Source organism: Chaetodon trifascialis, chromosome 10 (assembly GCF_039877785.1).
Source record: "Chaetodon trifascialis isolate fChaTrf1 chromosome 10, fChaTrf1.hap1, whole genome shotgun sequence".
In the NCBI taxonomy this organism is placed as follows: domain Eukaryota; kingdom Metazoa; phylum Chordata; class Actinopteri; order Chaetodontiformes; family Chaetodontidae; genus Chaetodon; species Chaetodon trifascialis.
In genome coordinates, this window is record NC_092065.1 from 2,173,714 (window position 1) to 2,199,076 (window position 25,363).

The window sequence follows — 25,363 nt, forward strand, 5'->3', positions numbered from 1 at the left end:
GTGAAAGTGTCTACGAAGCAATGAAATGAATGTAAACAGTGAGCGCTGATGCTTTGTTGCAGCTTGAGGCAAGTAAACTTGCATCTTCCCGTGAAAACTAAAACAAGGATTTTGAACTGCTGAATTCACATGGAGAACCCACATGGATTTTGTCTATAAGGCTTCCGTGCTTCTCTAACAAGCTTCCCTATGTGCACTAATTTCTCTTTCCTCCTCCCTGCTTAAGTTCCTGCTTAAGCAGGGAGGAGGCAGCCAGGCCACCATGTGCCAGCTGGGACTAGTCGAAAATAAGTGTGTGGGTATAGATTGAGTTCCAGATAATATAAGAAGTAGTTGCAGGGGTTGTAATATTACCCAATAGCTGTCAGTGAGTGGAGATATGACCTGAGACTTTTTATGACTTTGGGCTTTTGTCATGTCTTTAAATTCAAATTAAATCCTTCAGCTCAAATTACCTGATGTTTTTAAGAGGACAAACATCCTGTTTATAGATATTTGTATTATGTGGGAAATATGGAACAACATCTATGTGTTTTTATACTCCAGTGTTCATTTTCATTACAATTACAGAACATCAGCAACAGCATTTCACAACAATAAGACATGTCAGCTCAATCAGTATATAACAGTACTGAACTCCAACAGTTTGTTGTTCTAACAGAGACTCCTCGTCAACCAGACTCGTCTGTCTTGCACCTCTGTTGGTAGTGGAGGAGCCAGATCATTGATCACTTTGTACACAAACTAGAATCAGCAAGCTGCTCTAAACTGCCAAAGGTCAGGAGAAAATACCTCTGAATGATGTTAAAATGATGGTAACTTGATGTTTTGAGTGTTTGTGTGTAAAGTTTTTGCAGATGTCTTTCCAGCATGTGATTCAATATGAGATATGTGAAAAAACTACTGAGTGCATGTACATGCATGTGTGCATTTATCATCCACGTACATACTTCAGGGCATGTAAGTGGCAGGTCATCAATGTATAAACTGAAAAACAACATCCTAGAATTGAGCCTTGGAGTATACCAAAAGAGCAATCCAACGAAGGTCTTGTTTCCAACTCTGCTCCATTGTCTTCTCATTTCATCACATCCACAGATAAAATTGGACAGTTTTAAGTCAGTAACTTTCAGTTTCAGTTTCAGTGCTCAGAGTGCTTAAGGTTTTGTAAGTGTTTTCCTTCAGGAACAGGAAAATGAGTTTAGTGGGATTTGGGATTTATAATTTTTTTCATTCCTGCACCAGAGTTATGTGTCAGTCTGCAATGAATCAATAAAGTTTTTGTTAAATGTGGAGCCACATTTATGACGACCATCAGGTAAAATTTCCTGTATTTTCAGTTCATGTCCCTTTCCCTGATTCTATCAATTCTATATCAATTTGCCATTTCCTTTTCTCTCTTTGATAATATCCATAAAAAAACTTGTTGATCATTACTTGATCTTGACTTCAGCGCTGTTTTCAAGGCTGGTTACATCACAACCCACAGCTGCTTATTAATCCATTGAGAGATTATTCTGTCTCTACTTTCAGTTTGACTTTTCTGCCCAGTTTAAATTAAGATCACAAAGAATCACACATTCTTGCTCTGTATCCAATTCTTAGCATATTGGAAGAGAAGTTGAAGTGTTTCGTGACAGTTTTCTGAATCATCATTCGACAGAACAGTTGAACATAGACTGATGTTACCTTGATTGGAGAGAGCACCAGCTGAAGGCTACGAATCAAGCATGGAAACCGTCCTCGAATTCAGCTGCACATTAATGGCAATAAGGAGGGTTGTCAACAGGACAGCAAGTAGCTTCCTGCTCGGTAGTGACTCTTGCTGTGTTGTGTGTGTGTGTCTGTGTTAAATCAAATCTTGCTCGTCCGTCTCATAGGATAGCAGTTTTAATGGGTTTGTTGGTTTCATGCATTGAGTGCAACTGATTGTATCAGCAAAATTGCATTTTCATCACCAGATTGAACTTGCAGCAGCCAGCCTAGAAGAACAATAATGCTAACGTGTAGATTAAACGGTCTCTGCACAAAGTTGGCCCACATTTAACCTTGGTGGTACAGATGCAGTCATAGCTTTTCAAGCTGATTTAGAGAGTGAGGGTGAGAGCTGAGTAGAAAGTTTGTTGAGTGTGTCTGCAAAATGTGGTGGAATCTATTAAGGTTTGTTTTGGAGGGCAAATGTCAGCTTTTGCTTTGCAGAACAACTTGTCACATGGCTACTTGCAAAATCCCCAACCTTATGTAGTGTAGGGGCGTCTCCGATTTCATTCACTCTTACAGTATTATCCTGTACAAATGTGGTTTATGACATGCAGAGGTTGAGGCATAACTGATGAATTACACATTTGTGTACACATTTATCTTTTGCTAATCCCTCCTAAAACATCGCTCTCTTATTGACCCTGTCTGTCATCTAAAGACGATTAGTTTTGGTGAGCAGTAGAAGCCAGGCAGAATTCTATTACATCTCATCTGCCCTTTACATGGCGCTTTTCCTTTGGCCTTTCCTGCTGTTGATGGATCATTGTTCCATTCTCTTCCTGTTGTGGCTCTGTTTGACAAATATATAGTAACAGAGGGAACGTGGGTGGCGGACTCTGCCTTGAGGATTTGAAAATGACAGATCTAAATCACCAAACTGGCAGTAGATAGCAAAAGTATGAATGTGTGCAATTGTGAATGAGAAACAACAAGTTGCTGCAAACGAGCAAGCATGGATCATCAAACCCTTGCTTAAATAAACTAAAGAACAAAATCCTATTGTGCTGGTTGAAGTGAAGATTAGACATGGCTGAGCTCACTATGATCTTTTCATCCCTCTCTCTGAGTCCCGTTTGTGGAACACTCTAAAGCTTTATTCACCAAAGAGGCGGTTCACTTTCAAGGTTCCTGAATTGTTTTGGGTTGGGCTCCGCTTGGCCCTAATCTCTATTAAGAGGAGAGTTGTGGGTCCGTTGCATAATATGATCACACTGTCACAAAGAGGAGGTAGGTGGTTACCCAATGAATGGCAGCTGTTAATATACGGTAAGCCAAAGCGGCTCCATTAGGCAGTAAAATATTAAAGGGAGAGAAAGATCACAGGCCTACAACCATGGGAAAGAATCGTCTTTCAACACCTGAAGTATGTTTAAAGACGTTGAGTCCTCACAGAACATTTACCAATTTTATTTGCTTGCAAACAGTCTTCTTCGCTGTCTTTTGTTAACACAGTCCTATGTGTGTTGGCACATTCCCATCACCAACTGTCAGTCTGCAGAATAGTGTGAAACCAACGTCAGGAATCATGCCAGGTCGCATGTCATTCATGCACATAAGCAAAACAGGGACACGCTCAAAAAACATTGCTCCCACTGGAGGTTGAAAGTTCCTTTAAGGCTTCATTCGTAGCTGCAAATCCCATCTTACGCGTCATTTTACTTTTCAGAGAAGCATTGCTGTCAAAGATACTCTCGGAACTGTCATAGATTATAGGATAATACACACTCGGCCTTAAGTACTGATTGAGAGTAGCTGCATTAAGTTTACATATAAATATGTCATTCATGTTGTTATTTTAAACTGATACTTCCCTTACTGAGACGTCACTTTGATGAGGTGTAGACAGATCGCTCTACCTTCTATCACACAGTTGCTTGATAGATGCTGGATTTCTGATGGAACAAATCGTATCAAATTACTAGACACTGCACTTGCATGTCTTCACATCCAGAAGATGATACTCGCTCCTGTTGTTGTTTAAATCAATCTGTTGTCTTGCATCTCAGCTGCACTCAAACACGTGATGACATTTGATAGTTTTAGATCACTTACCTGCAGGTCACAATAGCATCAACTGTTACAAGACAAAAAAACAGTTATCTGAAGTCTGCCTTTCTCACGGCAAAGTTGGCACAGAGTCAGCTGCATGTTAGCACCTGAAGAGAGCTCACTGATAGTCTGAAAGATGCCGGTCGAACCAGTTAAGACAAAATGAAAGATGCTAGTTAGTCAGTTTCAGGCAGTTTCTGCCATCTTTTATGAAAGGAGCCTCAGTTTCAGTGTCCTGGCATGCTGACTCACTTTTTCACTGGCACGTCTTACTGGGACCCTTGAATGGAAGGGACATTTTCCTGCATTGAGCACTTTTCCTTTAATACTTTAAATACATTGTTTTAAGTAACATTTTCAATACAGGCTTTACTTGTTACAGAATATTTTTCCAGTGTGGTATTAGTACTTTTCCTTAATGAATACGTCCTGGCTTAGTAAACCAGCACAAACAGGAATATTAACAGTATTTGATTTTGCACTGAGAGTTACATTTGCACTGTTGTACTGAGTATAAGCAGCAAGGCAAAGTGAAGGCACACTGGATTATTTATTATGAAAAGCATTCTGGTCCCACTGTACTCAAATTTACTTTTCAATTTGATTAGATTTTATTTTATTTAAGGGTACAAGCACTGAGGCAGACTGTGCAGGAGCAGTCATGCCAATTCCTGCTAAACTGCAACTGAAGAAGAGTTAGGTCATTTGAAGTATTTTCATGTTGTTTGAGTTTGTTGGTGGAAAGAGACCTGTCCTGCTGTGCTTTACGTCAGTTTCTAGTTTCACTTTGTGCAGCTTGATTTTGTTGTATTTCATGGAAAACTGTTCATTGATGGAAATTTCTCCAGTTTTGTGAGTTTTTCTATTTATTATTGCAATTTCGCACAATAAATGTTCTGAAAATACCCTACACTCTGTGAAATATGTCCTAGTAATACAGTTCATATGTTTATATCGACATAAAATAAAAACAATTAACAAATATATTGTGACATGTAACTCCCGTTGTTTGACTTCAGCATTACAAGAGTTTCACGTTTCTCTCGGATTTCCTGTGGCATCAGTGCAGTTCAAGAGAACGCAAACATATTTCAGAACTGAAATATTCAATTTCCCGCAGCTCATAAGATTTCAGTAATCATTTTGTTTAGATTCTACATGCATGTCTCTTTAACTCGTTCTGTCGTCCTCTGACTGGACCGATCAGACTTTGGTACAGACTTCAGACTCAATGTAGTAGTTTAAGACAAACGTGACCTGAAAGACCGTCCAAAACAAAGACAGCACTGATAGTTCACCTCACTGTACTCTGTGATATCTTTGACAGTACTTGTGTGTGTATTAAGAATGAGCCAGTCAGCACTGTTACAATCACTCTAAATCATTGTACAATCACTATAAATCACAGCATCTGGTTACTGGCTTGCTGTACAGAAAAGTCTGCTGTGTACATATGAGGTCTGCCCTTAAGTGTGGTCACGGTGAGGAAGGCTAATTTAGTTAGCTGACGGTGCACTGATGACTCATCCACAGTCAAATCTGCTATTTTCTGTTGTCTCTTTGATTTACTTACAAATTATCTATAGACTGAAAATCATGTTTTTTGTTATATGTAGAAGGTGTGACTAACTGCCCAAACATCTTGTGTTTGCTTCTTCTGATTTGCAGATTTGGATACGCATTTGTGTCCATTTACTGCTGTTCATCACACTTGGAGTACATTCAAGTAAATTTGACGTCAACCCAGTGACAGATGACATCTCTAGACTCTCTATTTTGGTAAGGACAACACTGTCAAGGTTTTTCAGCTAAAGTCATGCTTCAGTCATGCTTAACTGTACAATGAGTAACGATCATACTATGACTCATTTCATGGAACGATGTGTCTGCTTTCTGCTCATAATTTGCTCATTATTCTCTCATAATTTTTAATTAACATGAGGTCATAATCATGGCTGCTGCTACTGAACAAATATACTGTATAAAGAGAGAATTTGAATGCTGCTGTTTTAGCAAGATGTACAAAGGTCAAAAGTGAAGGAGGTCAAAAAACATTCTGTAAACAATGAGAGAAAATCAATTTATGGGACTGGAGAAGAGAAAAATGTGATCAGATGCAAAAGGAGAATGGTCAGCAAAACCTGCTCTGCACTCAGCAAAATAAGTGTTTTTGACAAAGAATGATGTGACTTTCTGTCCATATTAACTCCATTTACTTAACGTAAAGTGCATTTCTGTGTTGTAAAGTTGAATGCAATTTTGTCTGCATTGTAATGTTTTTTTCTTTTTACAGAGACAAAATATTCCTAAAGATTACAAAATTCCTGTACATTACATTCCAAAAGAAGAGGTAAGACAACGTGGTTTTTGCAAACTCATGAGGAGTGAGAAAGCCTTTCAAGCATCCTTTCATTGGCCAGAATTTCTAAAAATCTAACGACAGACGTGTGACGTCCAAACCTTTTTGAACAGGAAGAAAACCACTGACTTTGTTTTCTACAGCTTCTCAGCTACACCTTCACAATGAACTTTGGCTGACTTTATCACTGTACACTGTAAATATTGTTTCATCTGCCAAGTGCAATCTTAACTGTCAAAGTAACATCTGACTGGGGGGTATTATTAGACTTTGATGGAAAATGTATTAAAAGCGATAACATTTTGTCAAGGCTGATTAGCACGCTGTGTATTTGATTATCATTCAGTATTTGCTGTTGCTCCTTTAATGTCACATCTCTGCTCTTCCTCTTCCAGGGTGGGATGTGTTGGATAAAATTAAATGTCTTCTACTTGGAGGAGAGTTTACAAGATTTAGCACATAAGTTTGGAAACATTTCATCCAACAGAAAAGATATTAGCATATTCATCCAAATGCTCCAAGAACTGCGGCTCAATTTGGGGTCTGTGGTAAGTTCATACGCACCATAAACAATAAATGACAAAGGAAAAAGTAAGGTTTCCAAAGAAGTGCCATTGTTATGCATGCTAATCCTTTTAGCTAATGGCCTGAAACGACCCGCATAAAGACACACATGAATTTCTTTGATCTGTGTTCTGCAGGAGCTGATCATGTATGACTTCGAGTGTCACTACAGGAAAGAGAGGTGGCAGACAGCGCGATACTTTGACTTTGTCAAAGACTTCCTTACAGCTGCACAGAATAGAGAAGATTCAGATGACTGTGATCCTCCTACCTGCCCCACCACACCGCACACAGTAACAACAGAAGAATATTTAAATGGTAAAATCTTCAGCATATGTTGTGTTTCTATGTGGCGTGCTTGCCGACAGAGTTAGTTTTGTAGTTTGGTAATGTGAGAGGTGAGATAACATCTTGAATTACAGTAGCTTTGAATATCTCTTGGTATGCATCAGGGTATGACATCATTGATTATTAATTAGCATTTTAATTGTACAGTTATCTAGAAATACCACAAAAATATTTAGACTTGCAGTGAATGAATGCAGTTACTTTAAGAGAGAAAGATGAACATTAAATGATAATTTTTTACCCTTTTGTTGATGTTGTTAACACTACATTAGTGCTGGAACATTCGATCGCTTTTGGGCAGTTTTTTTTTCTTTGGTGTTAGTGCAGACCTGTTGGTGACTGCAGACCATGTGTGTCGCTGGCACCACTACACTGCCAGTAAAGAAGCAAACTGAGTCCACGGCCTCAGACTATTTCTGATGCCTAAATATTTCACCCATGCTTGGCGGTCTTTACTCAGCATGTTGCAGCACTTTTATCTTTCTCCAACCTGGCAGCTGTGATTTAGAAATGATTGGACCTCTGTGTATTTGATCAACATTGGTTAAAAATTCTTGTCAAATCAGCTATAAACTGGATAGAAGTGTTTTCTTCAAGTCAGGGGCCCTATCTTCCCTGGGGTGACAGCACTGGCTGAGAGAAGCTTATGGACTCAAAATACAAAGATGTATGGACTTAAAACCAAAACGAGACACGGCTGTGTTTCCTGCCTCTTGTGGAGAGAAGCTCAGTAAGCTGTTTGAACTGACATGTCTCAGGCATTAAGCAGACGCAGAGTGATTTGAAATGTTCACATGTGTGATATCCTCACAGTGAGCTGCACACTCTGTTCATCCCATCTGCTGTGTGATGCTTTGAGCCAAAGGACACTACAATAAAATGGCAAGATTATGAAAAGATCTAACAGTTGTTCCAGCTTTCTCTGGACCAAGCTAATGTTTTGGGAACTGTTTGGATTTCACATTTTGTTTTCACATTTCACATTCTGCGTTTGGATTTGTTTCGTCATTGGATGGGTCCAGAACATTTTAGCTGGCAAATGATCACAGAACATCTATAGGGAGTTGACCTGCAAGCTCAGAGTATGAACAGTGCAGAAAGACTATGTATTCACAACTGTTAGCGGTTAAAATATGGACATCAGGAGAGATAAAGGCATTCATCATATTTAAGAGAGGGTTTGGTGAAAAAGTCAGTGAGCTTCAAATTTACAGTGTAGATCGGTTTGAAATGAAACTGGGTCCATGATTCTGTCAGGAGAGAGATAGCATCACCTGAATGGCTGCCAGCCACACATCCAATCCAATTTTTTTTTCTTTTAAAGTTTTGATAATCCTGAGAGCACTTCTTCAACATTCCTGCAATTAGTACCAGGAGGAGCTCAAAATGTAACGTGTCGAAGCCCACTTAGACATCTTTGAGATCTGTAACAGCGCTGCGCTGTCAGGACTTTATAATCTCTTTCTTCAGAATGTAAAAAAAGAATAATTGAGAATTCTTTCAAATTATCAGAAAAGACATGTCGAGTCATCCAGACGTCGTTTTTTTAATGCTTTGCGCACCACCATCACATTTCTCAACGCGACCGCCGTACATTTGGGTGGCAGATTTTAAATTTCAGATGTGGACCTCTCCAACCCTCAGCAGATAACTCCAGACTATCTCCAGACTATAGTCTGGATGCCTAATGGAGCCAGAGATGAAGACAGAACATGTGCGCCTTTATGACTTAGGTTAACCGACCCTTTTAAGTTTTAAGTATTAAGTATTGCCGATGTAAGTCATGCTTCTCACACACATTTTCTGAGCTGGTCCACATATTCCAAGCAGCAGCATTCCAGTCACAAGCTTGCTTCTCTTTGGACTATTGTGAATAGGCTCTATTTAGGACAGATCTCTTGTGGCCATTTTGAGGAGCTTTTAATCCAGGAACCATTATTTCTTCACAAGAACTTTGCGCGATAAAAGCTCAAAAAGCTCTCAGTGCTTAGACGGCCCATTGAGACACGGCTGAGTCACAGGACTGAGGGAAGATGTCCCTTGGCAGCGCATGTGAAAAGGAAGAAAAGGGCCGAAACCTAATTGTATACGTGTTGATTACAGAGCAATCTTCCAATCTTCCCAAGCGCTCGGCTTTTCTTTGCCAGAGTGGTCGGATCAGATCTTTTATGTGTGTGTGAGGAGGGGTAAAAAAGGCAGCGTTGAGTTGACTTTTTAACACCTGACAATGAAATGTTTTCACCTCATCCCCTTTTTTCAACCCTCCTCTCTTTTTTTTTTGTGCCTCTCGTAACCCCCAAACTCACCAATTCATCTCTTTCTGCCCCCCAGAATCACCCACGTCCAGCAGTAAAGGCTCAGAGTGTACAACAGGCTGCAAACCGCGTAAGTCTGCAATTCTCTGCATTTCTGAGAAAACAAGTGTCAATTCTCGATGGGGTTGTAAAACCAGTCCAGCTGGTGCGTCGAAGTGCAAGCTTTGGCCAGCTACAGTATTTTTGCCACATTCTAAAGCAAGTCACCCTGGGGCTGGTGTGACTTAACTAATAACGTTCTGCAGGGCAAATTCCTCATCACATCCTGTGTCTCATGTCTTATCTTGTGTCCTGTAAAAAAAGGCTTTTCTGTATTCGCCTTGTTGAGACCCTCACAGAGAGCTGCATTTTCAACAGTTTTTCTGTTTCTCTCTCAGGAACAGGAAGTCCCAGTCATGTGGTTCAAACAGAGATAATGTCATTAATTTTTTAAACTGTTTGCATTGCACGTACACAATGCTTAATGATGCGATGAACTGGTTGTAATAACACCACTGTAATGCTCATTCTGTCTGGAACGCTGCCCTAATGGTGCGCTTTCTCTCGTAAAATGGAAAACAATTGTTAAGAAAAATAATTCATCTCTGTGTCTGTGTGGTGTTGTGCTGTACATGGATGGATGCTGCTGAAGGCGGAAAGTCTCCCTGCACTGAAGTTAAATCTGAGGTTAATGCTCCGTTCACATGGATAGGCAAACATTTTACTGCCTCTGCATTTTGCTCAAATTTACTGACATCCATCTGAGGCTGTGCGTAACATCAACATTTCAGAAGCGGAGCGTCTGTCCTTCAGCAGCTACATTCCCGATGTAATTTAAAGTTGTTTTGGCAACCTCCTGCATGCTACAAGCATAAATACACACTGGCAGCTCATTCAGATCAGGTAACAGATGCCTCCTCGCTGTGCTTAGGACAACCTTTTTTTTCTCTGCCATCACTCATTTTAAACATCAATATGAGCTGGTGGCTGCTGTTTCACATTTTATGAGCTGCAATCAAATTTCATACTACTCAGTATCTGACAACAGAAAAGAAATTACAAAAAAGAAAACACGACCCCAAGTCAATCATGACGAAACATGGCAGCCAATTTGTGGGCGATTTTTCACTTTCCAAATTACGGAGAGACAACCTCCAAAATTATTACAAATTATTAGCCAGGTGCAAATAGGACTTAAGACTTGATTGTACTGGCATGATTTTGTGACATCAGCCTTGTGGAAGCCAAACCGGTCCAGTATGAGATTTATACAAGCATAATAATACTTTTGACAAACAAAGCAGTTTATTTGTATGTATTGTAAGGCAGATGATCACATGTTAAGTTTTAATTAATTAAGTTTTGTTTCTTTTTCTCTTAGATCATGAACCGAGCGCCCTGACTGAGGTGATGGAGCGAAGCCTTCTCTCCCTACTATTCATTCCACTCCTAGCCCTGGTATTCCTGCTTGTGTGGAAGGTAAATTGACCTTTGACTCCTGACTCTGAGCTGTTAAACTTCCTCAGTGGCTCAGAGATATAATGTTCGTTAGTGGCCTGTTTTATTGTTGGAAGATAATGCTTTGTTCCATGGAATTTATGACAGCCGGTGACACCCTTTCAACTTTCTGCAGATACTTTGCAGACTGTTCTGACCTAAGTTGTGGTGATTTTAGCTGGAACTGAGAATTTTTGGCATTAAAAGTGATTCCCTCCCCCCAAAACAGGTCCGATCACGGAGGAGTGAGGAGGATCTTCAACAGAATCCCGGAGAAGGTGCACTCTTCACAGGAACAGAAGGGACTGCACCTCAACTAGATGCTGAAATATCAGAAAAGTGAGCTGTTTTTGGAAACTGTTCTCCTTTATGTGACTCACTGCCTGTTCAGTGTGCAAACTTACTTACTCTAGACCAAATGGCTGAAGGCGAAGGCTGAAGGAGAGCTAGCAGAGCTACCAAGTTTAGATTAAGAAAAAAACATATTATTTATTCACACGTTTAAGCATTTTCCCACAGAGCACTAGTAATAAAAACTGAGCAGAAAAAAAAATAATTTAATGAATGAATGGATGAATGAATGGCATGAATGGATGAATGAGTAGCAAAAACCTTGTGAAGAGCTTTGGATGAAAAGCCTAAATAAACCTTGCAAATTGATTTCTAGAAAATAAAGACAGCAAAGAGCAGATGAGTGTGTTTGAAAGGGTGTGCATAAGCCTGACATGACACCTGTCAGGAACACAAAATGGTCTTTGAGAATATTTATGACTCCCATTTAGTCATTTATGTCATTTTTAATGGGGTTAGAGTTAATTGAGCGATTCACACTCAGTGACAGCAGTCATTAACGCTCATAAAGTTTCCTTCACGCTCATGACAGGTGTTATGTCAGTCTTGCGCACATCGGCTGGTAAAAAGCAGGAGCAGTTGGGATTTGCAGAGTTGCAGCGTCGATTGTGCAATCTTCACACTTAGTAGAAAATTAAGAAAGAGAATATCTTGAAAAGCTACTGGACCCATTAAAGGTGTAACGAAGCTCACATTTGACAACCCTGAAGACGTCATTGGTTTATTTTGGTCCATTTCCAACAAAGTTCCAGCTTCATAAAAGAAAATTACTTTTAGAAGGCAGAGTGGGCCGAATGAAAGACAGCATTCGGTTGCATTATGGAGCTCAACCCATACTAGTGACCAAAACTCAAAAAAGTACAATTTCCTTCCAAAGTTGTATCCCTCCAGTAGGGCCCACAGCTCATTTTATCCCCAGCAGGTTCATCTGACCCTGCACATAAGAAGTATATGCTTAGAATAGAGAATCTATCTGCAGGTTTCTCAATAGCTGAACTCTTCATTTTGTCCTTACAAAGCTCAACTTTTGCCTTACACGAATAGACATGTGAATGGCAGCTTTCAACAGCCTCTGACCCTCAGAGATTAAACCTCGACAACACATCAAGTCTCTTTTCTTTTTGTCCAATTACAGAAACAAGTTGCACGTCATCGAAACAGTGTAACGCTTCTGCTCTTCAATGTGCTTCAGCGTAATCGGTGAGACTTTTCATATCACGTTAAATTACAGCGACAAAAATGAAACCTACCCTTGCAAATTTAGAAAATAAAGAAAATCTTTGTAGGACGCTGAGCTCTGAAACCTCTCCCCACTCTTTCCTCTCACAGGGCTCTACTCTTTTCTCCTGTTGGTGATGAAAAACATATATGACGCTGATTCCATCATGAGATCTCGGAGGTAAAGGGCCTGTTTTTGACTGTTCTCCAGATACACTGTGGCAGATTGACAGTTGCAATGAATCCTCTGGTTAAACCACGCCTGCTACCATGTGGATAAGCTTGCCTTTCTTGTAAGACTGCATTGACCCCATGCTTTTGAAAAAGACTGAGCGAAAACTCCCTTACCACTCCCCCCACTGGATTCTCTGGCTCCCATGAATCCTCCATCAGAACCTGCTGCATCATGAACTCTTTGGGGAAAACTCTTGCATCTCCCTCAGAATGTTGCTACAGTCTGCCTGTGTTTTTGGGCCCACAGAGAGAGACTGACACTAGTTATCTCTTGTATAAACTGAGGCATGAATTACTACCTCCAGTGACCCTCACGTTAACCACATCCTCAAAGGCTCCACAGATTCCTCTTAGTCCTGGTTTTCCCAAAGAATATAATGTAAAACACTGTAGTAGTCACATTGTCTGCTTCAGGCATGTACCCACGGGGGTGTATGATGTATTTATTTATTGGTGGTGGCACTGAGCCACTGCTATTGATACAACTGAAATGTTTCAAGCAGTCATGTAAGAGCACCTCTACTAATGGGTCACATTTAAAGAACAATATGTATACTAACACATCATAATCCCTCCCCCCCCAAAAAACCCTTCCTGAACAAGTTACATTTCCTCATATGATGTTGTTGTCTGTATATATGACTCGGGTGATTTAAGTTGTGTGAATGGATTACATGGAGAAAATATATATACACAGAATATGCTGCTTTGACTAACTTACATTTAAATTGAAATTTGCAATGATGTTCTGCTAACGAGTATCAGGGATGACTTCTGTGGATCCAGGATTTTTCTTTTTTCTTTTTTTTCTTTTAAGGTGAGCTCAGAGCGTAGGTGTCAGACACATGTGAAACGATGGGCCTCCTGTAGTTAATGTTAGCTCAACAATGCCTTTATTTTTTACATATCTCATCTTTACGCTTGCAAGGCAAATGCTGTTACGGGAGACATTTTTGCCAGCCTTTCCTCTGTGAAGGGCAAAGAAACTAAATCAGTAAAATGTGTACAAGAAAGAAACAGACAAAGAAAGTAAATAATAAAATACAAATGCTATGTGATATAAAGTGTTAAATTGAGCTTTCAGAGCTTGACTATTCGACCAAATATGCTCACACATCAAACCCATTAGCTAAGACTGTTCACTCGTAAGGTATACTCTGTTCTTATTGACTTTGCCTTTGTCCAGTGTCAGTGTTGTGCTTGCATAATAAAACCCATTACACACAATCTGACAAAGCTAGTTAGTGCTTTTATCAGGATTCAAATGCTAATGAAATGCTGAAGGATGAAACCACTGCATATGAAATTTTCAGACATGCACCTTAGTTATTTTCACAATCCACAAAGCCCACCACATGGGAATGCCATGCACACCTAAATCTCAATTTTGCCTTAAAGTTGCGCCATAACACACTGTCAAAGGAAGTGCACTGTCACCTCCTTCACATGCTGAACTGCCACACAATGGTGTAACTTTAAAAAAAGTCTTCTTTTTTTTTTAAAGAGTCAGAGATCCATAAAAAGGGCAGGAAATCATGTAGTGGCAGTGAAATCCAAGCAGCTGACCTGAAGTTGTCCAATCCAATTCTAGCTGCAGCAATTGCAGAAGCCTTCAGGCTCATTCCAGTGTTAAGTCAACGTGCCCCTCCCTGCTTCCTCACCATTATCCGCTCTCGGACATTTTAAGTTCAGAGCTGGAGGGGTCACCCCCCCCCAGTAATAACACATCATATCAGAGCCGTGAGGAGAAAATGGTTTAAAAACATTTGAATGGGGGCCGACTCCCGCAAAGCCTTGCCCAAACACAAAGTAGATCTATAATGGATTATAGGTGTTAAGATAATTATCAAGAGTATTAATGGCAATCAGTAAAGAGGTAGGAGTGTGAACAGGGCACGCTGGCTGTGACCTTTCCCATCAGGCCATCAAGTGGCAGGACTCAAATATCTGTTTCTGTATCTAGTTTCAGTATTTATATCATGTCTGTGGTCTTACATTGCACCATGTTCATTCTCGGTTTTGTGCCTTGTTTGATTAGTGTAATAGACTCTGTGTTAAAAGCCTGTCTGTACTTCCGTGTGGTAGCAGAAAGTGGGGAGATCATTACAGGGCAGATCATCATCTCACCACTGGACCCCCGATAGATTCGAGCCCCAGTCTCTCACTCTTACTTAAAACCAGTTTAGTTGGCCTGACCTGTGCCCAGTTGTGATTCAGATAGTCCTCTGGAAAAGCAGCGGTTCAACTTCGGGCAGAATAAACTGCAGTGGTTGTGGCATTTCCGTCACACGTTACATTTTAGCCTTTGTAACCTTTAGGAAACACTTAAACTGGTAACTGCTTGTTTCATGTGTATTTGGGACTATATGTTGGGAATTTTTCTTAATAGGAGACAAGTTTATTGTGCAAAATTGATTTTTTGTTTGAAAAAGGTATACCACATTGGTGTTCATATAGTTCAGAGCAGCAGTACCCTTCAGCATCAATAGCTGGAATTATTTGGTGTGGTTGTCGTTGTGTTGACCTGCAAAATAATTTTTTTCACTCAAAAATGCATTTTTGAAGAACGCTCTTTGTTGTTTTTACTCTTGATGGTGATGTATTACCTGTGCCACATTCTCTATGGCATCTTAGAGCTGAGTCTGTGTTAGAAAAAGTATACCACATTGGTGTTCATATAGTCCACAGCAACAGTACTTAGTAGGGATATCTGAAATTGCTGGTGTGGTAAAGAACTGTTTTTTTAAAAGCTTTTATCCAATTATCTCTATTCAAAATGCATTTTTGAGCAATAGTGGAGCATACAATCTATGGCAGTTTAGACCTGAGACTTTCTCTTTGATCATCTTTAGGTTTCGCTTCTCTACATGAAGACTATTATGTGTAGTGCCCAGTATTCTGACAGAGACACAGGCTAGTCTAGTCACAAACAAACTAACAAACAAGGTATACAATGTCAAAAGTTGCTTTTTATACATAGTCTATAGATATCATGAGCTGCAACAGGTCTAAGCTGTGAACAAAAAAAAACAAACAAAAAAAAAAACATGGTTTCCCATTTTCCTGTCTTTGCAAGAGCCTCAAACAGTCTGTGTGTCTGATGCATCGAAGCCAGAAACCGAGCAATTTCATGCATTAGTCGAGAGAATGACCACCCTCAAATACTGTTCCTATGTGGGTTGTTGAGAGTGAGCAGACCTGCAACTTGAACAGTGCTTTTGGGCTTGAGTGATCCAATCAATCCCATTTCAGCGGGTGAATCAAGTGGCTCGAGGCAGGAAATAAGTCTGGGTGCCAAAAAGTCAAATGTAATTATTGCCCAGTTGGTATTCTGGGTGAAAACTCTACTGTATTCTGTATTTTTGTATAAATGTAAAGAAACATATATGAGATATGAATAAAGTACATGTATCCAACTGTTATTTATTGGGCTGTGTGTTGTTGTTCAGGAATCAGCTGGGAATCAAACTGAGGGCACACTGACATTTCAAACATTTGCCTCAGGTGAAATAGCTCAGCTGCAGTCGTGTGGGGTCACTGTAATTACCCACATGCACAGAAAGGCCCCTTTTCTGTCCCCGGTGTGGGAATTGAACCTGGGACCTTCTAGCTGTGAGGCGACAGTGTCTCCACCGTTCCACCGTACCAAAGGTAAGAAGCCACATTAGATGCCCCTGAATCCTACAAAGTTGACCCTTAAAAGCTGCCAAGAATAATGTGTTATGTGCCTGACTGATAAGTTAATAAAAAAAAATGTTCCCTCTGAAAAACTGGTAAATTACTCTTCAGTCACTTCAAAAAGCTCACAATGTCTCACAGTTTAGCACGACCTTGAGCATGTTACTGCTTTTTTAAGTTTTGATGACTTGATTTTTATTTTTTAGTCTTATTTTCTGTCAAGAAAAAATGAATTGCAGACCCCTAATTATGGTTATTCCTTTTTATATATCATCAATATATCTTGATGGATAGCAGGGGCGGACTGGGACAAAAAATTGGCCCTGGCATTTTGGACCAGACCGGCCCACCACATTTGATAACGCGCACCGTTTCGGACTTTTCGGTCTCTTGAATGTGTGTACCAACTGTGCAACTCTTTAAAACCACGTACCTTAAGCCATGCAATGAGTTAGCGGGAATCAGTGAGAGTGGACACATTAAATATTTCCAAAAAGTCTAATTTATTAACACTACAAAAAAGTATACTCCACCACTTCATCACAGTAATGGATCTTTAAGCAGAATTCATCCTATTGGGTGTACCTATGTGTTTCAGGGAGGAAGAAAAGAGAAAGAATAGAGATGAGAAATGATGGATCAGATGCTAACTCTTCCAAGAGTAGTATTCAATAAATTGTGAACCTACCCAGTCCAAAAGGATGAATGTAGCTGAACTCCTGAGTGAACTTTGAACTCTGTGTATGTATGTTTGAGAGAGAGAGAGAGAGAGAGAGAGAGAGAGAGAGAGAGAGAGAGAGAGAGAGAGAGAGATTTAATTATTGGTCAGTCTTCAAGATAAAAATAGCAGTGTAGAAACTGAAAACTTAAGAGGGGTGACACATGAATGAGGGAGAGGGCTACATACACAATGTCTTAAAAAAACAAACAAACTTGCGTATACAGGTATTACAAATTAACTAGAATACAAACTAACCTGGCCATGGAACATTAGCCAAAAATATGTTATTGACGTTTTATCATTGTCAGATTTACCAAGGGGCTGGGTTGCTTTCCTCATGACACGTGTTCTGAAAGCAGTCCAGTTTACTGCAGGTTTTACTGCATGTCCCTGTTCAATGTCGCCACCACCACTGTCATTGGCCAAGGGAGCTGATGAAGGCCCTGCCGTGGCAAACATATCAGAAATTTTTGTGCATTTTGCAGTGCTGCCTTGAAGAGCCAGCTCCTTTTTCTCTCACAGTTTCTCTGCACCTCCTTTTCATTTTCTCTCCATTCTCGCAGATCCTAACAGATAACATTACCGATGTAAAAGAGGGGAAGTGTTTCATGATATGATTAGGCGAGATGAGCCCCGTCACGTGTCAGTGAAGAAAATAATAATCGGCCACAGAACTGCGTGTGTCGAGGGCTGGTCGGTGTTTAGGAACAAACTCTTGCGCTGACCTTTTTTTTTTTTTTGCTGAATGCATTACGCTGCAGGGCCAAAGCGAAAGGGTGTTTAACGATGTGATTGGGCCAGCCCTATGTCAATCGGGCCACTGATCAACTGTCTGTATGGGCCGGTCAGACCAATATTTAAAAAAAAAAAAAAAGTGGCCGACTGTCGGCCCACTGGGCAAATGCACGGTATACCAGATGGTCAGTCCGTCCCTGATGGATAGAGAAAATGTTGCTCAGAGAGTGATCATAGAGCTTCAACCAATGAGTAGAAAAGTCTGATTTTTTTGGTTTGTCACCAAACAATGAAATAATTATTACAAATCCTCAATTATAAACATGTATATTTTGCAGATCGAACTTCAAAATGAGTCCTTGATTTTATTATGACTTTGATTTTATTATATTTCCTTATACAATTAACATCACAAATCCAGTGCACAGTTTTTGCTTTCTTTGTGTGCCGACCACGTGAATGTGTGAGCCTCCGTTACACCTGACTGGACGAGAAGCCCACTGGCTGAGCTGTTATTAGTTTGTGTCCAATTTTCAAGGCGGAAGAGAATAGCTTATACATTCCATCTGCTGAGACAGAGGTCCTTTGGGAGAATGTAGGACACTGTTAAAAACATTGTTATGACTCTGTGGTGGCATCTGCAGTTTTCTATGCAGTGGTCTGCTGGGGCTGTGGCAGCTCAGAGAGGAGCAGGAAAAGACTGAACAAACTGGTCAGGAGAGCTGGCTCTGTCCTGGACTGCCATCGAGGAGGTGGGTGAGAGGAGGATGTTAGCCAGGCTGACATCAATCATTGACAACCCATCCCACCCCCTGCATGAGAAAGTGGGGGGCTTAAGCAGCTCCTTCAGCAACAGACTGCTGCAAGTGTGCAAGAAAGAATGCTACCACAGGCCCTTCATCCCAACAGCTGTCAGACTGTTTAACTCCAGCATCATGTAATGTAGCCCTGTGTTCATGCTCTTTCCCATTTCAACATCACAAATCTACTGTTAATATACAGTATCCTCACATCCATTACATCTTATGCAAATTTTAGTGTATTGTATATATTTTTTAAACTGTATTTATTATCCATATTTGACTCATGTGAAATTCAACATATGGCACTGGTAGATTATTCATAAAAATGGCAATGGTCTTCATAAAATCTGCACATAATGTATATATACATAGTTGATTATTTAGTTTTTATCCCTTTCATCTTGATTCTTCCATGCCATTGTTTTTTCATACTTTGCTGGCTGTAACAACTTTATTTCTGCAGAGTGGAATCAATAAAGTTTTATCTTATCTTATTTTGTCTTACGAAGCTTTCTTAATCTTATAAGTCATACCTCTTTTTTGCATCTGTTTGAGCTTGTCAGGTGTTGTAAAAGCTTAACGACAGCGCTGTGTACTTTGAAGATAGAAGTCTATTTACACAGAACTGTCATCAGGAGCCTATGGGCGTTGTAGGCGGGCTGTCACCAAACCCTTGTCAGAAGCATTCCAAACTAACAAATCCCACTTTCCACCTTGATTTTCTAAAGCTTATATAATAACACAGCTTATACTCAGTTATTAGCCCCTTTATCTGATCCACGTGCACCACATTTCTGGAAAACAACTTGGTAGTGTTTCCATAAAAAAACAAAACAAAAAAACATGCAACTGTCTGTCAACCTTCTTTCTCCTGCACAGCAATGAAGCCACTCATTGAGTGGTTGTTAAGTTGACGAATATTAATGCTCAAAGTGCTTCTTTATGTAATTGCAGCTTTGTGAAAATGTTTTAAATGTTAATGTTTTGGTTTTTGTAAGGGCTATTTCAGACTCGTTCTTTGGTTGTTTGACGAACAGAGAAGTAACTGTCCATTTCTCTTCCACATCACAGAGATGGTGGTGCACCACAAGAGATTCATGATAATAAGCCTTAAATTTGAAGAACTTTTAATAGATTATGGGACATGAAATAGTACAATACACACCTGTATGAGAAGTGCATAGGAGAGTGAAATCCAATCTATAAGCACAAATATCGCAAGCAGTTCAGTTCAACTGTGCAGACTTTTCATGTCATTGTTGTATTTCTTTAAACTATTCTGACATAAAGTGATGCAAGCTTTTGTTTGGAGAAAGTGTCTGCCAAACTGTCTATTCTGATATTGAGGGCTCTAATGTCAGATTTTCCCAGTTTGACGCATAACGGCTTTAATGTATTTTGTGCTTGTGTGCTAGATATTCAGATATAACCACTATGTTTTTTTTTTTTTTGCTTGGCTGGCGGTTAGGGATTTCCATAAAACTGGTTTATCAACTGTTTTATGTATGCAAAGGACATACATCACTTTGACCAACGTTATGATTTCATCATTGCTATCAGGGAGCAACAGGAAGGCTGTAAAAAGTCCATTGTTCATAGACATATTATAATGAATGTGCAATTGTGTCGCTGTGAACAGATTTACCAAAGCACAATGTTAAGTGCTATGTGAGATGGGACACAAACAAGCTGCCTGACCTCAGCCACTGGCATGTGTATGGATGACATGGGTTGGCTGTTTCCAGAGTCACACGACTCTCCTCCATCGTGCTGTGCCAGTTCAAGGAATTACACAGAACAAATGATTGGTTTAAAGGGTACTCCCATGACCAAGAGTGATTTGATTGCCCTTTAAATAATTATGTCCTGACAGCAATCACAGCTCCAAGACGTCAAGCCCTTGAACACGGGCCTTAGGTTTTCCCCCTTTTGCCATAAGAGGAAGCTGATTGCAGATAATGATTGTGATCATGATTGCAATGAAACAAAACAAGGAAGCATAGCTGAAAGAAAAATCAAGCTACTGCAGCCTTGAGTGATAACATGTAATCTACAGCAGACTCTAACCAGAATATATGAGAGAAAATGTCTTGACTGTCTGGATTTGAGTCTTGACTGTCTGGACTTGAGTTCTTCAAATCCAGACAGTACTGGAAAAAAGATATTTGATCAAATATGATAAGAACATAAGTTCACAAATGGTCAAAAATCATTTAACAAACGTTTACAGGTTGCTAGCACGGCTGAGGACCCCAGAGATCTGGGGACTGTATGGGACATACAGTATCATATTCATGGCTCATTGATGACTGAGAGCATCACTCCTCTGCAGGAGAAGACCAGAGTCCCCAGACTGCCTCCACAGAAGGAACTCTCCCACTTTTATAAACATGACCTTGAGGTCTTTTCTGACAACTTTCATAATCTCCCTGGTTTCCACCTCACAGCCAGGAGCTTCCGCTTTCCTGTACTTCCCCATAGACGACTCCCAGCTGCACATACTGATGAAGGAAGAGCATTTAGCAACCAGACCTTGTTTTTGTGACTGTAAGCCAGCTGAACTTAGACCACAGTGTGCTGGCTCTTTGTGCGAGTGCACTTGATGGATCAGTCCCTCATGGACCCATGAATGCGACTTGGATATGTGTTCAAAAAGGAGGTTGTTTTTTATTGTTGAAAAATGTGTTTTTAGTTTGCTTTGTCTCAGGCGAAGACAAATGTGCTTCAGTGTTTCTCCACCAATTCTGGTTTAGTTCAGCTAAAAATGAAAAGCAAACTACTCGATCCGACAAACAGCAGTTCAAGTGGAGTCACTCTGGAAAAAGCTTTAACTGTGGGACTTATCCAGAAACAACAATGTGTGCAACTGTAGATTGGTAGCAACAGCTTGAGAGCTTTTTACTGCCAACTTTAGAAGCCTATGGATAGTAAACACAATTAGATGCATGCTGCTCAAACAATGGCTTACATATTTGTGTATTCCTGGAATGTTCCTGTACAACACAGAAGTCTTTGATGAAAAAATTGGATTACTATTTATAATTCGCAAAATCGGCTCAACAGCCCCAAAGCACAAAACAACACAATGCATCTGCCTCGAAAACCTCAGTCTTTTGTACCAAAGTAAACATTTAAAGCTGCAGTAGGTGACTTGCATAAAAGTATTTTTTTTTGTCATGTTTGCTAAAACTGTCCCTATGCCCAGACAACAGTGCATGAAACATGTAATCTGTGGGGGAAAAAAAACAAAACGGCTCCATTGGTCCCACCTATCTGACACAAAACAACCAATCAGAGCCAGAGGAGTGTCTGACATCTGTCAATCATTACTCACACACGCTGCGAAGCGCCCTCTCCCTGTGCTCATGCTGCCGGCTGCCGGTCAGTCAAACAGTCCTGTGAGCGGCATCAGGAGGCGGAGCAACAGCCACCCGCAAAGGTGAAACTGCCCATAGCGCTGCTGCCAAAAACAGCATATACGGCTAAGACAACAAATAACCTCAAAGCTAATATGGTGATTGTTACAGTAACTCTCCGCAGCGCGTACGGTATGTTAGTACTGTGATGTAGCAGCTGTGCAGAGTTAGCTTGTTTCCGATGCTAAGGCTAACGTTACTGGTTGTCACGGCAAAGGCACAGACGCCGCGGTGAGGAGGGGCTTGGAGGCAGGGCATGAGTGCAGCGGAGAGGGAGGGGGAGTGACGTGGAATTTGTGTTGGTTCCACTTTTCAGGCTAAATCTGCTCTCTTCTCCATCGTACATACTGCAGCTTTAAGCATGGTTGGCAGGCTCAGGCATGAACCAAAATGATCCAACCGAACAAGTTCACAGCTTCAACATACCCACATTTGGGAACCAAATTTTGTTTATTCAATGATATTGTAAGCCATAACAATAGAACTGGAACTGGACCAAGTTATCTACTGCCACACCAGTTAATATAAGTAAGGGTGTCAACAAGGCAAAATTCAGGTTGGGCACGGTATCACCTGTCACTCCAGTCCACCTCACTGAATGTTTGCAGCTTGTTTTTATTTAAAACAAGATTTGGACAAAAGGACAAATGAAATCATAATTATGAATATTCCTGCCAATAGATCCAACTCAATCCTGTACACTGGACCTTTAAGATACTTTAAATTTGTGAAGCAGATCCTTTAGGCTGAATGCCAGAAGACGTAACGGCTGATCACTTTGTCAGAGTTGTTTAACTGCTGTCATCTAACTGTAAACCTCTGGTTCTCTGATCCACCTCGGACACCTCTGTTTGTACATATTTTTTTCACATCCGTGTCTTCACAGCCCTCCTTGCGAGAATGGTCTGTGTTTTTTCAGGTGAGTCCAGGTGTGTGTGTGTGCGCATGAGCCACTGTGTATGCGTGTGTGTGAGGGCAGGCAACAACAGAGTCATTCCAGGCGAAGACAGTGAGAGGGTGTCATGAAGGCTGCGAATGCTCCCTGCTCTCCGGCGTTGATGCATACATTAATTACACATACAAAACACATTATCCACTCTTGTGAATGCACGACAAAGATCTTTATCATCATAAACTGTCTTTTCTGTGTGTGTGTGTGTGTCCCCTCCCACTCTGTCTCTGAGTGTGTGTGTGGGAATCAGCACAGGACCCTAGTCACAGGTCAGGGGCTCTAAGGTTACTAATAGCCCACACCAATAGACTTGTGATCCACGTCTTGCCCTTTATGGCGCTCTTCCCTGCGGCCAGAGGAGAATGCCTTCCCCCCAGGTGGGGAGCGCAAGCCTGGCCAGCCCTGTCCCGAGAGGACGTAACAGGAGGCTTATCGGAGCGCCAGGCTGTGCTGTAATACTCCTGTGAAAGGTCTTTCAAGCCGCCTCCCAATATTGATTTTTCTGGGCAGAAGGGAAATGGAGAAGGCCCCCCTCAGAAGCACTGGAGAGACACAGAGAAGAGATAAGTTTACCCATCCGTTGGCCATACAGGGTTAATGTTTTATTCCAGTCTATTTATGTAAACCATGCGCTTGACTAACCCTTCCACTGCAGACAATTTTCTGCTAATAGGCTACAAACAGGCTGCAGACCAACAAAAGTATAATTAGTTTTATGATTTACGACCCCTGTACAGACCATTGATGAAAACACATAAATCCAGTTAGTGCTGGCACTGTCCAAATTCCTCACGTTTTTCTGGCTTGATTGTCCCTGCACGGAAGGCAGCAACGCTGCTGTGATTTCAACTTTTCAACTCCTTACACTGACCTTTGGTGTCCTGAGACTCTGCCGTCAACTCATCTGTCACTTTATTTTATACAGACATTTTGTAAATATTCAATCAATTTGAAAAGAAATGTGTTTTTCCATTTTTTTTCCAATGAAGAGCAGTAGTGGTCACAAGCACAGCACAGGATTGTCTTTGACAACCACATACCTTCTGCACAGGACAGACTAGAGATGATGAATGATGAATGTGGGACTCAGTTCACAACCAATTTTGTGAAAACATTCCCAGTTGTTCATAAATCTCATTCTTTATTCCTATTGGATTTTGAGCATAATTGTGTAACCTTTGCTGTTTAGCAGCTGCTGTGATGATTACAGCATTACGACACATTGAATTTTTCTTAATTTCCCAAGACCGTGGAGTCACACAACATCATTAGACGATCTGACAGAGAGTGCACTGGGTCCACGAGCAGCAAACAACAAGCACACATGCTGATGAAATAAGGTGTGTTCCCTTCTTGTTTCCTTTTTGCAATGTTTATCTGTGGTGTCTTAAAAGATAGTTCAGTGGCAACACATCAAGACGACTGCCATAAAGTATGAAGATTATGTAAAGTCAATTACACAGCCACATATACCGTGAGTTTGCTAGCTTTAGCCACAAGCAATAACAGACCAAGTAGGTTTTTTTTGCGAACACACTGAGTTTGTAGAACAGAGTATGAGTGTGTTTTAAGTAGTTACAAGGGAAATTTTCTTATTGTCTTGTTTAAGTGTTAATCCTTGAGATTATCGCAGAAAAATGGATCTATCTTCTCTTTGCCATTTACTGTATGTGGCACCAGCAAATTTGCATAAAAGAAAGTATAAGGAACTGCACTTCAGTGTACTTCTCAATAAGTATCAGTGTTAATGCAGATAAGGTTTACTTGCAATAATGGATGTTAGGAGCAGGAAATGGGAGCTGGTAGCACACAAACCGCAGCAACACATTTTTCTCAAACTGAATATTATGAGTGTTTACAGTAGATGACAATATTATCTTATCTTATCTTATCTTATCTTATCTTATCTTATCTTATCTTATCTTATCTTATCTTATCTTATCTTAATTATGCATTTTGCATGTGTTTGAGAAGCTGCTGCAGACATTTTGGCTTCTTTGGACACACTAGGTGCTTCAAATGCCAGTACAAGTCAGTTGGTAGCAGTTTTGTTATGTATGGAAGCCAGGGATCTATATCATGAAAAGCACATGATAACTTTGGATTGTGTGTCATATTTTGTTTGCTTAAAGTTCATGTGTCATTGTATATATGGATTAATTGTGACCTGCAGAGGGACTGCAGATAAAATGAGCTCTAAAGTAACTATTTGTCCATGTATACACGGCAATATGTATGTTTGACAAAATAATGCAGGTTAAGACAAACTCACAGTCTTCATGAGCAGATGAAAAGCTTAGGCATGAGTGGTAGTATATGGGAGGATCCCCTGTCTCTGTTCAAAGACAGTCTTTGGTGTCAAAGAGGGCGTCCTTCTTGATCT

At 40.5% G+C, this 25,363-nt stretch overlaps 1 protein-coding gene across 1 annotated transcript in view; it reads left to right on the top strand.

Moving 5' to 3' along the window:
• kitlga (kit ligand a) overlaps window positions 1-13,253 on the top strand; it is a 34,443-nt gene extending 21,190 nt beyond the window's left edge. Inside the window, exons 2-10 of the mRNA XM_070972717.1 lie at window positions 5,479-5,589; window positions 6,104-6,160; window positions 6,565-6,717; window positions 6,871-7,051; window positions 9,413-9,466; window positions 10,757-10,854; window positions 11,102-11,211; window positions 12,359-12,423; window positions 12,553-13,253. Coding sequence (XP_070828818.1) covers window positions 5,479-5,589; window positions 6,104-6,160; window positions 6,565-6,717; window positions 6,871-7,051; window positions 9,413-9,466; window positions 10,757-10,854; window positions 11,102-11,211; window positions 12,359-12,389 — 795 coding nt within the window. The 3' untranslated portion in view covers window positions 12,390-12,423; window positions 12,553-13,253. The remainder of the gene's footprint in view (window positions 1-5,478; window positions 5,590-6,103; window positions 6,161-6,564; window positions 6,718-6,870; window positions 7,052-9,412; window positions 9,467-10,756; window positions 10,855-11,101; window positions 11,212-12,358; window positions 12,424-12,552) is intronic.
• Window positions 13,254-25,363: the final 12,110 nt, after the last annotated feature.